The 15,600-nt window shown below is 42.8% G+C and overlaps 1 protein-coding gene across 1 annotated transcript in view; it reads left to right on the top strand.

Moving 5' to 3' along the window:
• The first annotated feature begins 63 nt into the window (after positions 1–63).
• Positions 64–15,600, top strand: part of gpc3 (glypican 3) — a 109,188-nt gene continuing 93,651 nt past the window's right edge. Inside the window, exon 1 of the mRNA XM_034690100.1 lies at positions 64–446. Coding sequence (XP_034545991.1) covers positions 368–446 — 79 coding nt within the window. The 5' untranslated portion in view covers positions 64–367. The remainder of the gene's footprint in view (positions 447–15,600) is intronic.

Raw genomic sequence — 15,600 nt, 5'->3', positions numbered from 1 at the left:
ATAATATATATAATGAAAAGCTGAACCAGATGATTACTTTCAGCCAATTACGTAGCACGTATGGAACCTTTGACCTTACGTACACTTACGTACACTTTGTATTTGAGCGCCCGTTTTCGAGAGTTTAGTACCAGTGCGAAGCACAATGGATCGTTTTAATATTTCATAAATGTCTGCGCAGTTAAAAACAGCAAAGGAAAGATGTCCAAGTAAGGCTTATTCCGGTTCGGTTTTATGGATCTGAGACATAGAAGTGTCACTAAACGGGACTAAGAAAAGTCTGAGGACGGCCATGAGGAAGGGGATCCGGATTTTGTGTTGAGGAATCAATCAGGCTTTGGAAACACACAAGCGATCATCCTCGTGAATGTCAAGTTCTTCAAAAATGCCCATGCATTCACATTCAACCATAACAACAGACTGGTTTATCATGAAGACATCAGTTGGTAAGTGCTGCGGTACGGTGATTCAATGCGTTTGGTTTTAGAGGCACATGTTGGATTTACTGGAGGCCTATTTATTCCTATGCGTTGCTCATTAATATAACAAAGAAGAATGGAATAGTGTTGATTTTGCTTGATCTTAGTGTCTGAGCAAAAATGTGATGTGTAGCTTGTTGTGTGTAAGCAGGCCCTGTCTGTCCCTGGCTCGGATGCGCAGCGCGTAATTCTGTAATTCCGTTTGTAGGCTTGTTTGTTCACCTTAAGCTGAAACTTCGACCTTTTTATATATATATATATATATATATATATATATATAGAAGACATTATAAATGTCACAGGACAGGTGTTTATGCACCAGTTTGTGACCGACTGTGCATGTGTGCGTACAGGTACGCTTGTTCAAAGGTGTTTTGCGGCCATGGAGTGTTGGCAGAACATTAATTCAAACAACTTATATTTGAGAGCACTATCACTGTTAAGATGAGCACCCACATAGCATCAGCCAAAATAAATTTCTGGCTCCGCCACTGCCTGGAGATAACCTGATGCATAAAATTTATCCAAAAGTTTTGAGTCAGTGCTGCAGGAGGGGACTGGGTCAGGGTGACATAAGAGCACTTAAAGCAGTACTACCCTGATTTGCACATCATGATCAGTAAACTTGTTACAGGGTGAATTACCTGTGTTACAAAACCTGACTAAATATATGTCAGCAGAAACAGTTTCCTTTGAAACTACTTAAAAAAACAAAGCCAGCACACCCTCACTTCAAATCATGTAGAAATTAACACAAAATGTTGTGCACAATCATTGACTGTATACAGTATAGGATGGACAACGTGACATATTGCACTGTTGCAACAAGGCATTCACAGAAACATGCTGGCTGGTAGAGTCACAGGACTGAAATTACACCCGCCATGTTTACCAAAACATGCATTAAACTTACTGATAAAATATCAAAGATTTTCACAGATTCATGTGCTGATTTTAAGCAGACACTTATTGCTTTGGAGATTTCAATGATTCATGTGGTAGAGTTTGCGAAGTTTTCTCTTGCCATTCCTCCTCTACTCTGCTAATCCAGCACCGAAAGCTGAAGGAGCCTGCATTCGTCAACAGAGCTGTCAATCATGATGTCACACGTCTTGCTCTTTTTAAAATAAAATTACAAATTAAAACAAAACTTCTAAGAAAAATGAGCACTTGTACATAAATCAGCATGTTAAGAACAAACTACAATGGCAGAAACCATGTTTGAGTAAAAATTATTTGATGTGCATTTTAAAATGATTGGTTTTGACAGATGTTCCATCTGTTAACATGAGGGAGGTGGGGTCTATGACCTATACTGCAGCCAGTCAACAGGGGGAGCTGCAAATCTTTTGACCTCAAAGCAAAAGAGTTCATATGGAGTCTGTTTGAGTACAGTCTATGTGCGCAACCAAAGACTGTATATTACAATGGACACCATAAGTGTTCATCAACTGTGAAGCCAAACGATGCAGAGCTCCCCCTGCTGCCTGGCTGCAGTGAAGGTCATAAACCCCACCTCCCTCATGTTAACAGATGGAACATGGGTCAACTTACGAAATGAAAATACATCTCAAATATGCATTTTTTTTGGTCATAGTTTTTTTTGTTTTAGTTATTTCTTGTCATGGTGATTTATGTCCATTTGTTCATTTTTTCAGAGAAGTTTAGTTTTAATTTGGTATTGGATTTTAAAAATGTAGCTGTTTTACGGCTCTGTTGACGTTCTGTACCGGATAGCAAGGTAGAGGAGGAACATGCAGAGAAAAACATAACAGATACTTACACAAGAGTCATTGAACTTTCCATAACGATGTGTGTCTGCCTCAAAACTGAACAGAAGAATCTGTTCAGCTGTGGACTGTACCGGCCTGAGGGATCTTCGACGTTTCCTCGGTAAGTTCGATGCATGTTTTGGCTAGTGGAAAGGGTGTTACATCTGTCCTGCAGCTGTACCAGTGCCATGCGGGCTGATTTTTGGCTTCACATCACACAATGGTTGGAAATGAAGACACAATGTCCATTTGATAAACGATCAATGTGCAAAACAAGCAGCCAATATTTTGCTAACTGTAAGCTAACAATTTAAACCTGTGCAAGGATATTGTACATCTTGTGAGTTGATGTCAAACACACCCTGCAGTAAGTAGTAACAATTAGACAAAAGAAGCCAGAACAATGTTTCTCTCTCTGTGAGAGGTCTGTGACCATGACTCAAAACATTAGCTATGTCAGTATTTCAATGAGTAGAAATCAGAGAAATGTAAGTTTTGAAAGTGCAGTAAAATGTTCCCTCTGTGTTCTACCATGATATCAATTACATCTGCATTGATATGTGTACGCAGCAGTTCACTACTTGCGATGGTTTAAAGTTGTGCATGTGTTCATGTGTGTAGATAGACATCTCATCCCCACATGCTTATTTCTTTTCAGTTTTTCATCAAATAGTGAACTGTATGAAGAATGTTGCACTCATGTCTGCAAAGTGTTATTTTCGGGTTGGCATGGTTTGTGTAAGTAAAGGGGGGCCCTATGTGGATCCCTGGCAGTGCCCCTGAGTAGATGTTAGGTCCTCAGTAAAACACGTGTTGTCATAGCGCATCGTTTCAAAAAGATGGAATGACTTGAAGGGGGAGGAGGAGAGGGTTGTACATGCAGTATGGTATCTGCAGTGTGCTCTCAGCTCTCTGTCTCTCTTAGAAATGTATAAAGCCTTTGATTTGTGCTCCTGCTTTTGTTCTCAATGAGCAGACATAATTCCATCATTACCGTTATTACTGTGTGCTGTGGTCGATAATTTCAGCACTGCACGTCATGGTTGCTATTTTACAACAGCTGTGGATTACGGATATAAGCCTCACAACATCAAAATGCCTTGTCATGTTATACATGCATACAGCGTCACTGTTTGTCAGTCAAAATTCATCAACGTCAGTCATTTTTAGGTGTTAACATATTCGAATAATAATTCTACCTGAACTAAAATCCCTGCAACATCATTTATGCATGCATGGTTGTGATGTTTTGTGATGCTAGCCCCTCATCATCCATCCCTTCTGTCTGTAACCCCAGTATAGTTGATCAACCAGCAGAACCTCATCCAATATCGACCAATTTCAGGTGATTGGCAGCTCTAATTGTTATTTCCAGAGATGTGTCCTTCAGAGCTGCACCGCTGCTGTTGTTCTGATGCACAGCCAAGCTCAAGCCTGCAGATAGGAACTTTTGATTACCCTCTGTTGTTAATTAAACAAGCTGTATTTAACTATTAAAACCCTTTGTAGAGGTTATTATTGTGAAGGAGCGGGACACTTGCTGCTTTTTTAACTGCATGGCAGGCAGGATCTGAGTATTCTGTTGTGCGCTACTTGTTTAAAATCGTACATCAGAAAATGAGCCTCTTCCTGACGGCAGAGTCGGTGGAGAAAACAAGACCACACTGCTGTCGACTCAGTTTCATCTCCGCTCGTTCTGCTCTGCAGCGTGAGGAACAGTTCTCACCCAGAGGGGAGTCACACTCGAGTCCAAAGAGCAAACCCAATTAGTAAACATGAGAGGGGAGGATTGGCTCGATTGCTTATAAAGTCAAATATGTGGGCAGGAAAGTTGAGCATGCAAGTGAGAGAGTGCGTGCGTGTGGAGATATCAGAGAGTCTGTATGATATCGCCTGAAAAAAAAAGTGGGACAGCAAGCAAGCCTAGTGCTCCTGAAATGACTCCATGAGTCCATAGAAGGCCAGCACAGTGGGGTGTTCAAAAACAGGTCTGACTTGGACTACTGTCAGGCAGAGTGAGGGCGATCTGTGGCTTCACTCGATGCTGCGAGGCAGGGGAGCCTTCTCCACTTTACTCTGAACTCTCAGGGGGCGCGCTTTGTAAATGAGCGGTAGTTTGAATCTGGCTTAAAAGGATGCTCATATCTTTTTATCAAACATAGAGACACTGGGTGGCATGCGGTATGCGATGGCCAACAATCTCACGCACACACATACACACGCACACGCTACAATGATAAACTCCGTCCAACAGAAGTGTGCATAAATCCTCTTTTGTGTCCTTGAGTTCCTCATACCTCATTCCTAGAGGGCCAACAAATTAGCATCTCATTAGCAGTCTCAAAAAATCCGATCAGCTCCCCCTATTCTTTCTGGATGGGTTTTAATTACTCTAAGTGTATAAGGAATTAGAATGGCAGCCCTCCTGTGGCCCTCGTGGAGCTGGTGGTTGACCTTGAGAGAAGTTTGCCCTCATTTGTCTCCGATAGTGCTGAGTGGACATTTGCCGTGGCAGTAACCCAAACGAGTTGTGGCAGGAGGTGGATGATGCAGAACCTGGCATGCCCGAGCTGCCTCTCCATCCAGCAGCCAATAATCAAAATCCGATCTTGCTGCTGCCCTCTGCATCCATTCCTCGTCTCCTGCTCGTTAGCCGTCCGCTCTGTCCAGAGTGCTCAACGAGTCCGGCCTGAGCAAGCCTCTCCTCTGTCCGCCCATCATCTGCTTTCCAATAATCATCCCTTTGCCTATTGCTCTCTGTGGAGTCATTTCGTCTTCAGGAGAATTCTCCCAGAGTAATGCAATAACAGCGGGGACTGGTGGGTTACGTGCCTGCTGTGAGATGTCTGTAGTTGTTTACTCGCTGCCCCGGGCTTATCTAATAACTTAATGATGGGGAGAGGCAGTTTGGCTATGTCCAATGGGCTCCTTCGAGCATCATTTACCAGACATGATGGGGCATTCCAGCCATTACCACATCTTCTTCTATCAACTCATAATTTGGTTTTAACTTAATTGCTTTGTTTTATCATTATGCTTCACTTCTTAGTTTGCCTGTAATGAGATATTCGTGACTTTTGGAGCACTCTGCAGGACTGGCAAACTGTTTTACAGATTGATATTTAATAAAGCAGCGCAACACTGAGGAGCGTGCTCTGTCTGTCTGAGTTCTGAGGGTTCTGTTGTGCTCTGGAGCCGCGAAGAGAAATGTCAGAGTATCTTTTTGCAGTGAACACAACAGCCTGATAGAACATTTTAGTGTTTGTGAGCGCCGAGAAAGCATCCTGTGCGTGTATAAGATACAAAACACCCAGGTACAGAAAATGCACCTGTGATGGCACCCCTCTTAGAGTTTCCTCTCATTATCCAGTCTGTTGTTTGTGAAGCTAGTTGCTTTATAGGTGTTTGTGAGCAGTTTGTAACCAAGTTATGACGACAGTTTCCCCCTGTGTACACCGAGCAGGAGCCTTTGTGTGGATACAGAGAGAAATGAAACCTGCTGCTTATTTTTAACATTAAAATGGTAAAATTATGGAGAGATGACAAGACGTGTGTCTAAAACTGTTCTAGTGTAAAACATGTTTTGGTGTAAAACATGACTTTGCTTGCTCAGGCAAACGTTTCAGCGATGTCATGTGTCAAAGTATATGCAACTGTTCTGCTGCACAAGAAAATACGTCAAGAAAACTTCTTAACTCAGCATTATTAAGAGATAATCACATTCCTGTCTTAACTTGTCACACTGCTCAGACAGTGGATTTCTTGTTAAGAATAACATTTATGAATTTGCTCATTTTTAGTGTCCTCTGAACGTGTTTACAAGACTCTTTGTACGTCTTTCTGATGAACATTAAAATAAGGATTAAACTGAGTTAAAAAGAACTGTGGGGTAGTGCCTCCTCGGCTGCCCTGCCTTTGTCTCCCTCCTCTGCCACGCCCTAGTCCTGAACATGCTGCAATTCCCTCTCTGTGGGCTGAATCTCTTGTCACTGTGTGCAAGGGGACTGAGTACTTAAATGTGGCCTGGATATTGAATATGATATAAGTGCTATTGTAATTTCTTTGGCACAGTTCTTCAGTTTGATGACTCAAAAAGTATGAACAAATTTAAACTATATATTCTAAAGTAACTTGAACACAACACAAATGATCTGTCCTAAAATATTCAGTAAAAAGGACTTTTTCTGCTCATTAGCTGTGAGCCTGTGTCTTCTCTGCCTCAAGGAAACACATTTTATTTTATTTATTTATTAAAACAGCAGTTTTAATAAAACCCATCATTCTCACCATCATTCGTTTTTCTCTTTTGTGTTACAAAGAGAACACTGAGAGAATAACAGGACACGTCTTATCGTCTAGATCTCCTCATGCTTAATTAAACATTCAAATCCTTTTAAACTCAAAGAAAATGACGTCCCTGATGGTGACAGTCCAAGGGCATCAAAAGATGAAAACCTGACAGGTTTCATGCCATAAATCCTCCACCAGACAAAAAAATCAAACTTTTAATTAAACTAAATGTTTGTCGGTGATGACTGTTGTTAAAACTTTGCTCATTTAACTCAACATTTTAAACACAGGCCAAAAGAATGGAGATCAAACACAGATCAATTCAAGTTTATTGCTTCACAAATAAAAATGTGTGACAAGATTTCTAGAGTCAGCTTTGGAAGTCTTCCCAAATCTATTAAATGTCAAGTGTGTGGTCCATCCTGAGCCTTAGAAACTCTGTCCTAAAATAAAACAGCGTCTGTTCAGTGAGCGAAGTCGCCTGAGACAACTGGGATAAAAAAGGTGAGAGGTAATCACGGTGTCTTTCTCTCTTCAGCGCTCAGACCAGCTGGAGAGCCTGCTGAAAGAACCTAACACAGGAATAATTTCACTTTTTCCTTGCATAGATAAACCTTTGTTTTCATTTTTACATGCTTTCATTTTCTATTGTTAGGCTTTCCAGACCGTCTGCCTTATCTCCCCGGGCTTTATGTAGGTTGCCAGGCGCTCCAGTCTCCACAGGAGGCCTCAGCATCACATCCCTAACAGGGCTGGCATCCTGCGTAAAGTGCTCCTGTTGTCTCGTGCTTCACAGTACACCTTTTTAATCGTGCCTCCGTCTTTTGATTTGACCGCACTCAAACCCCAAAAAATGCGACGGCTGTCTCTCTGCTGATAATATGTCAGCCAGTCTGCACCCCATGGGGTGGATATTTGCATATTGTCTCAGCTTTGGCTCTGGAAATCTTCAATAGCAGAATTATCACCCCAGAAAGAAAAAAGGCGCAACTCTTTCAGACATACTCTCTGGGCTGTTAATTTTGCACATTTTTTTCCATTATTCTGACACAAGGGCTGATTTCTCCACAAAGATTAGAAGTTGGTATGTTTACAGTCATTATGGAAAGACCTGTGGAGAAAAGGATTAGATCGATTTTCATTGAAGCTCGTTTTATAAATGAAGGAAAAGATTAAAAAAGCAAATTACCTTAAACATGAGTGAATTGATGTGAAATGATTTCCGTGCACGTTGTATCATCTGTTCATGAATGCATTTCTATGGACTACAATGTCTTGTGTACACAGTAGAAGAGCTGCTTTATGGATTTGGTTTGAAGTTGTTTCAGAACCAAAAAACTCATTCTCTGTTTTTTTCAACCTGAAGGCAGAAAAGTGTGCTTTACTGTTCAGACCTCAGACTGGACTTAGCTTAGACAGATCTGCCTCATTAAATGTATCCATTCTCGTTCACTCTTTACTAAACGACCACTGTTTTGATTCTTTTGTTGGTGTCACTGCAGTGAGCCCTATCTGCAGGGAGAGCACATGACTTCTGGTTGTCCCTGCTATCCTGTCGCCCCCTTCTCTGTCGAAGTCTTTACGCTGATGTGTCAAAAAATTGTCATCAGCGGTTTCTAGGGAAGCGCGTGGCTCGTGGTGTTTGAGCCACATTTTAATGATGTGCCCTGTTGCACGCCTCTCGAGCTGAATTTCATCATAGAGGAAAAACAAACAGTATGGAGTGAGGATCAAAGTGTCATTTGAAATGCTATCATCAAACAGAGCTGAAGGGACTGACAGCTCCTCCCTGCTCCAGCTGAGGGAAGGAGCCTTTGTTTCTTTCAGTGTCTGATGACTGGAGCGTCAGCCCAGAGGAGAGGAGAGGAGAGGAAGAGGAAGAGGAAGAGGAAGAGGAGAGGAGAGGAGAGGAGAGGAGAGGAGAGGAGAGGGAGAAGGAGAAGGAGAGGGAGAAGGAGAGGAAGAGGAAGAGGAGGAGGAAGAGGAAGAGAATAGAATAGAACAGAAGAGGAGAGGGAAGTGGAGAGAAGAGGAAAATAGAGGAGAGGAGATGAAATGAAAGAAGAGGAGAGGAGAGGAAGGAAAGAAGAGGAGAGGAAGGAAAGAAACTACAAGGAAAGGAAAAAAAGGAAAGGAAAGTAAATTAAAAGAATAGAAAATAAAATAAAATAAATAAGAAGAGGAAAAAAAAGGAAAGAGAGAATGGTAAGTTAATGAAAGAGATGACAGGGAAATATGCAAAAGGAAGGGAAGGAAATTAATTGAAAGAAAAGGAAATAACATAAAAGGAAAAGAATGGTAACAACAGGAACATAATGAAAACAAAAGGGAGGAGAGAGGAGTTGAGAAAAAAAAAGGTCTGAGAAGAGGAGGAAATACAAAAGGTAAAAGGAAACTAAGGAAAAGAAATCAGAGAAAGGAGGAGATAAGAGAGCAGAGGAAAGGAAACAACAAGAAAGAAGGTTAAGGGCAAGTTGAGGAAAGAGTCAATGGAGGAATGAAAAGAAAGAGAAAAGGATGGAGAAGGAAAGCAGCATTGACATGAACACGTCTCATGCCGGGCTAATGAGCTCCTTTGAATGAATCAAGCAGCTCTCCATACATCATGGGAGACTTTTTTCCACTTAATGGAAGATAAAAATCTACTTTTCAGAAATGCTCACAGTTCTATTTAATCAAAGCGCTTTCTGTGAGCTGAATCAATGCACATGCTGCCGCACATTTGAACAGCCACATCAATTAACAAGACGTGTTTGCAGAAGTACAACATTTGTCTTCATATTAACCCAAATGGAGGCTATTCTTGGCTGTCACTTTGTTTATACTTCTCCTCACTCCAGGGCAGGCTTACTCGGTGTAAACCCAAAGCCTTTACAGCTGATGTGATGTGGCTGCAGCTTCCCTCTCTCTTCTCCTCAAAGCCATCACTCCCTCAATCTGAAGTTCTTTGAGTTAAGCTCTTCGGGGGCAACCCCAGCAAGACCTGAAGGTGTTTGCTTGTCAATCTTTTCCTTTGTGCGCAACATTTGGCAGGTCGTGGCATGGGACACCTGCTCCAGAATTAATCTTCCAGCTCTTGTTGTCTATGAAAAGCATCCTCTGCTTTGGCAAGGTGCACTCTGCAGTTGGTTCACTCACAGGTCTCAGTCGTTTGAACCTAATTCAGGTTGCAGTCTCATAATATCAGCACAGAGTTTCCCTGAAAAAGAAGATTATAAAGCTGTCACAGCACTGTGGGGCGACCCATTTATTTCTGCTCATCCTTCATATTTTCATACTTCTTCCCTCACCTCACGACCTCACCAGGTTACCCTCTCCCTCCTACTGCATCCGTGCACTTATAGTTCAAAGAGATGCATTTTTTATTTTAGCCTATGAAATATTGAGGAGCTTACGCAACATGTGCTCAGCCATGCAGATAGAACAACCATGTCAGGGTAGGGTGGAGCAGGGCAGAGGGGCTGATCTTACATCTATGGGATCTCATTGCTTATTTACAGCTACATGAATATGTAACAACAATTAACCAAATTTAACTTCTGCTGGAAGAGGGTCACCCTCCAAACCAAAAAACAACCTCTCATTTGCTCTGACACATTAACTGACCTAGGTTTAACCGTTTTCTAACCTCTTACTGTAATCAGAGTTTTAACTCGACTCCAGCAACAAAGGAGAAATAATGTGATTTTATTTTATTATAAAAGATTTTAATCAGGGACAATGTTTCTCATATCACAGCTCAACAGTACAAATATATCAACCTGAGTTACAGTAAGACCAGTCGTGGAACACATCAGCTGTTGTCTGACAATCAGTGCAGGCAGCCTCTGGGGGTGATTGACTTTCTAGCATCCCAGTGTCGCCAGAGGTTAGTAAAATATGACTTCAAACTAAGACTTTCTTCTCTATGTGCTGCATTCACAGTCCAATTAACAACTACAGATGCAAATCTGTGTTCAGATCAACAGTGTAGCAAAGTTTCATGTCTCGTGTCTAGACAGCATCTGTTTCTGCCGAGTCTCAGTTTTACTGTAAATATTGAGTGACACACAGACTTCACTCTGCCGCTATGAAACCAACAGAAACCAGTTTTCTCGATATGTAATTGAAATTACAAAACACAAAGGAGTTTGCCAAGACAACATTATGATGACTATTTATCTAAAGTAAAAATTTTATCTTTGCAGGTCTCTCCTCCTGAGATAAAGAAATCAACTTTCAAAACGCTTGTTTGTTGAATCATCGATCATTTTTGATGCATTCCAAGAAGTCAGGAAATCTAAACACTGATGTTTCAGGGCGCTGCATCAAGGAGATTTGTCTCTCAAGTTAGAGATTGCTTTTGAATATCTGTTTATAGAGATAGATTCACTGTAATCAGCTATGAGAGCTAGGAAGGATTGCGTTCCCCCTACTTTTGCTCTCTACATGGACAGTTCTTTTCCTGCATACACCAAAGCCTGCAAGTAGGTGATTGGTCAATACTACTTGCACTTAAAATGAAGCACAAATGGAAACCAGACCACTTCAGATACAGAATCCAGGCTCCCATCAACAGATTCCACATTTGTGAGTAGAATCTGTAAAAAGAGATTAGAGTTAAACCACAACATCGGATCTGTAGGTTTAAAAAACGTATAGAGTCAACTTAATCTTTTATTTATCAACACACAGTCTTAGTTAACTTTAATTTTGTCTCTTTATGTCAATCAAGTCAAAGATCCAACCATTCTAAATTTGTTATCATGTACTTTATTCTCACACTGTCTCTCCAGATTGAAAAGCAGTTCACCGCTTGTTATGCATTCACTCCCTCTTCTTAAAACAACACCAGCACTGCTCAGGCTGCAAACTGAAGAGTGGTCTTTATTGAGGCAATTGGCCCTAGGAATTATTGATGAGGCAGGACACCATGTTCGCCCAGCAGGAGTGTGTGAAAAGGGCACGGTAGCCCAAGGGCGGGCCGGGACCCAACAGCTTAACGAAGAAGTGAAGGAGGTGGAGGTTGTGGTGGTGGAGGGAGCTGCTACACGCTTCTCTGCCCGCGTGGCGTGACTGATGTGAGGAGAAATGTTTGGGTGGTAAAGAGTCTGCTTCAGGTCCCGATGGAGCCTCATCAGTGCTGTACCTCTCCAACCCTCCCCGCCCCTCCATACATCCCGACATCTCCAACCACCCTGGCTGGACAAGAGGCTAAGTGGTGTGAAGCAGGGAGCTCTCCGACAAGCTCCATTACTTCTCCTCAGAAAATTCCCCTGGTCTGCCTGTCAGGGGAGAGGTGATGGGGGGGATTGTTTGGGAGTGTAGGGTCGATCAAAGAGAGGGGTTTCATTCAGTAACCAGCTCCTTTATCAGATTTTCCCCCTTTTAGTTACCTCTCTTAACAATGGCTGTAAAAGGAGTCTATTCTGCCTCGTTTGCTTGACTTTTTATCATTAAGCTAAAGGTTTGTTTTCCCCCCCTAAAAAGCCGCACTCTGAGAATAGGAGTGGTGGGACAATGGAAGTTAAAGAATGGGGGGTAAAACTAGAGATGAAAAACTGTCACGGCTAACTCGGACCTTGTTAGTATCGATCCTCTCAGATTGAGCGCCCTCTCATTTATAATTCATCTCTGTCTGATGGGCACAGATGAAGGTGGGAGAGGGTGGAGTAAACTGTGTTTTAGTACGTTTTTCTCAGCAGTCTGAAATGTTTTCTTGTGACGGCACAGCTAATAATGAGCCTCAGGAGGGTTGTGAGTAAGCCAGTAGAGAGTACCTCTCTCCAGCTCCATGTCCCTGGGTTGATCCCTGCTCTGTCAGGTCTGATGGGTGCTGCAGGCGGCCCCAGTAGCCCTTTGCTGCTTTACACTGCGGTCCACTTCAGGGGATGTCAGTTTGAACAGGGCGAGTGGAGGGGATCGCTCCCTATTAATATTTGAGGAGCCCTCGTCGCTGCAGCTGTTTACTTAACAGAACACGCTCTCGGGCTCCCCTGAAGAGCGTCACAGAGGAGCTGACAGCACCACCCTGTCACTCACTCCTCCTGCCCTCCACCCACCTCCCCTCCTCTCTATCTCTCATGGGTCCTGTATTGCTACCTGTCTCTTTTCCCTCAGCTCCATCACCCCCCTCATCCATCACAATTCCCTCACGTTGCTTCCTACCTGTCAGCCTCTGTAGAGACTGTCATTATTTTTCATTTGTGCACCCGTGTAATACAAGGTAAGTGCACATGCTTGCTTGGTGAATGATTTTGTTGTTTTGCTGTCTGCATCTCACTCCCAGTTTGTAAACATATCTGTATCTGTGATCTGCTCAGTCAGGATCTTGTCGATGTTTCACAGCGCCGCTTTTTTGTCGCCTCAGAGCAGTTCAGCTGGATTAATGACTGCTATGACCAGACACCGTCTTCCTCCTCCACCACTCTAAAGATTATGACAACCTCTCACCCATGCAGCCCGAGACACTCTCAGCCTTGTTCGCCTGATGTGTGTATCACCCCTCTAAAGTCAGACAGAGTTCAGGAGTTCATGCAGCTTTAATAACTGAGAGCTTTGCTGGCTAATTTCTCTCTGTCTTTCTGCAGAAACGAAACAGCTCAAAAAAAGTAGTTCATCATTTTCAACCCAATTATAAAAAGAAGTATTCTTTTTTCCTCTCTTTCTAATACAGAGACAAAGAGATTGATTCCATTGTCATGGCTGTTTGGTAAATGTAAGCTAAACGCAGTAGCTTGATAGTTTAGCACAGAGACCACGAATGGGAGGACAGTCTCTTTGTACTTTCTAGTAACAAATGCATCTTCCAACAACACTTGAACCCTTTTCTTAGGTAGTCAGACGAGAGCACGAACCAGTCCAGTCAGTTCAGACACCAGTGTTAACTATCGGTCAGTAACAACTTGAGCTGTGACAGTAGACTACATGGCAGATCAGACAACAGTGAAATTATCTTATAGAAGATAAATGGAAAAGCTGGTTGTGCTCAGTGCCATGCAAATTTTGCTAAAACGGCCTCAAAAGAGGAAAGAGCTCAATCAAGAGGTGTGGAGGACTGTTGTCAACATCAGCTGATCCAGTCTAAATCAGACATGGTCCAGCTTGGTCTGGACGATTGACTTAATATTATGTGAACAATGCGCCTCCATCTTCTCGCACTGTGAGATGTGAAGCCAAAATAGCACCTCAATGGGTGCTGACATATTGTGCTGGTGGAGCCAAGGCATGTACAGAAGCCTGCTGGTTCTGGGCTGCACGGTGGTGCAGTGGGTACCGCTGTTGCCTGGTTCGAGTCCCAGGTCGGGCAGGTGCCTTTCTGTGTGGAGTTTGCATGTTCTCCCTGTGCATATGTGGGTTCTTCAAGGGTACTCCGGCTTCCTCCCACAGTCCAGAAACATTCTCACCAGGTTAATTGGTCGCTCTATATTGCCCTTAGGTGTGAGTGTGTGTGTGTGAATGGTTTTCTGCCTTTCCATGTTTGCCCAGTGATAGGTTGGCGACCTGTCCAGGGTGTACCCTGCCTTCCGCCCAATGTCAGCCGGGATAGGCTCCAGCCCCCCGTGACCCCGAACGGGATAAACGGTCAAGATAATGGATGGATGGATGGATGGACACTTGTTCCATCTGTCATAGTGAAGGAAGCAGAACACTTCTACTGCAGCCGGTCATCAGGGGGTACTCTACACCAGTGGTTCTCAAAAAAAACCACAACTAATAGGGGTCCGCAAACCATAGCATGGGGGTCCGTGAAATAATTATAATACATTTCTAATAAATTATACAATTGTGCTGTGTCATTAAAAACAGCATGTATACAGATGAGGACAATTTGCGCCAATGAAACCAGCATATTGTGCCTATTACTCCCACCCTAGTTAACTTTGGGCCAATAGAAACTGATATGATTGTGACACTCGCATCAATCTGTCACATATCACTCATTCACAAATCACTCCGATCAAAACTGTTCCGCCTACTACTTAGCTTTGCTTACGAGCTCGCGGACATGGAGCCATTTCTAAATCCGTTCACATCGTCAAGTGATGCCAAGCCCAAGCTAGCTAAATTAAGAAAATATGATGACAGGTATATAGAGTTTGGTTTTATTGAGAACAGTGACGGGAGACCAAAATGCGACATCTGATCAGCTGGAATATAAGGACAATACTAAAAACTTTTTCCAGCGAAAGAGCGAGGAATACCTCCACCAGAAAACACAGATGGTGAAGTGTTTTCTGTTTATCACTGTGGAACAGGCCTGAAGTATTTAGATTAATAAGTTTTACAATACAAATAGTTCCAATGGTATCTAAGAGTGCAAATGGTAGTAAGCATGTGTTTAATCTGTTACAATTATGAGGGGGTCCTTGGAAAATGTTCTCACCTGTAAGGGGTCCCTGGCCCCAAAAAGTTTGAGAACCCCTGCTCTACACATTTTGGCTTCTGTCATGATAGCTTTTGTCCTGTTCATTGTTTTACACAGTCACTGTATAGTTTGGACCAAAGGATCTGGTTTTAGTCGTCCCTGTACATTGCCTGCTCAAGACATCTGTTAGGCTGAGTCCCAACGTCCAAACTAAGACATTGGGGGAAATAGTTATGCTGTTATGAGGTTAAATACAAGGTGTAGTGATGGTGGAGCATCGTTACAGTGCAGAGGCTTAATCTCAGTGTTAAAGGGTACACTGTTAGCTATGACCACAACTACTTCCTGGTTTAGCCAGTCCAGCTGTATTCCAGACTTTGTGCTTCCTGAAGCTGACCAGATGTCTGTTCATAGTGAGTATAAGGGAACAAGAAAGGGAGCAAGTGTATCCCTAAGAATGTTCAACTCTAAAGCACAGGCCCATCACTGAGGCTGCCTCAGCTGAAACACACACACCTTTATTACTAAACCGAAGGAAAGATTTGAAAGACCTCTATACTTTTGGGTCAAGACTTCCCCCTTTCTTTGTCCTCCTTCTTCTTATTCTTTTGCTGTACTTTGCTTCTGTCTGGAGGCTTTCTGTTCCCCTTGGTTGAGCAGGATTTGTCACAGGTGTTAGCAGGAAGCTCTTGTTGCCATTTTGCAGCAGTCT

The sequence above is a fragment of the Notolabrus celidotus genome, chromosome 8 (genome assembly GCF_009762535.1).
Source record: "Notolabrus celidotus isolate fNotCel1 chromosome 8, fNotCel1.pri, whole genome shotgun sequence".
Taxonomy (NCBI): domain Eukaryota; kingdom Metazoa; phylum Chordata; class Actinopteri; order Labriformes; family Labridae; genus Notolabrus; species Notolabrus celidotus.
The sequence above is the reverse complement of the archived record's forward strand: the minus strand, read 5'-3'. Positions and strand labels throughout refer to the sequence as shown.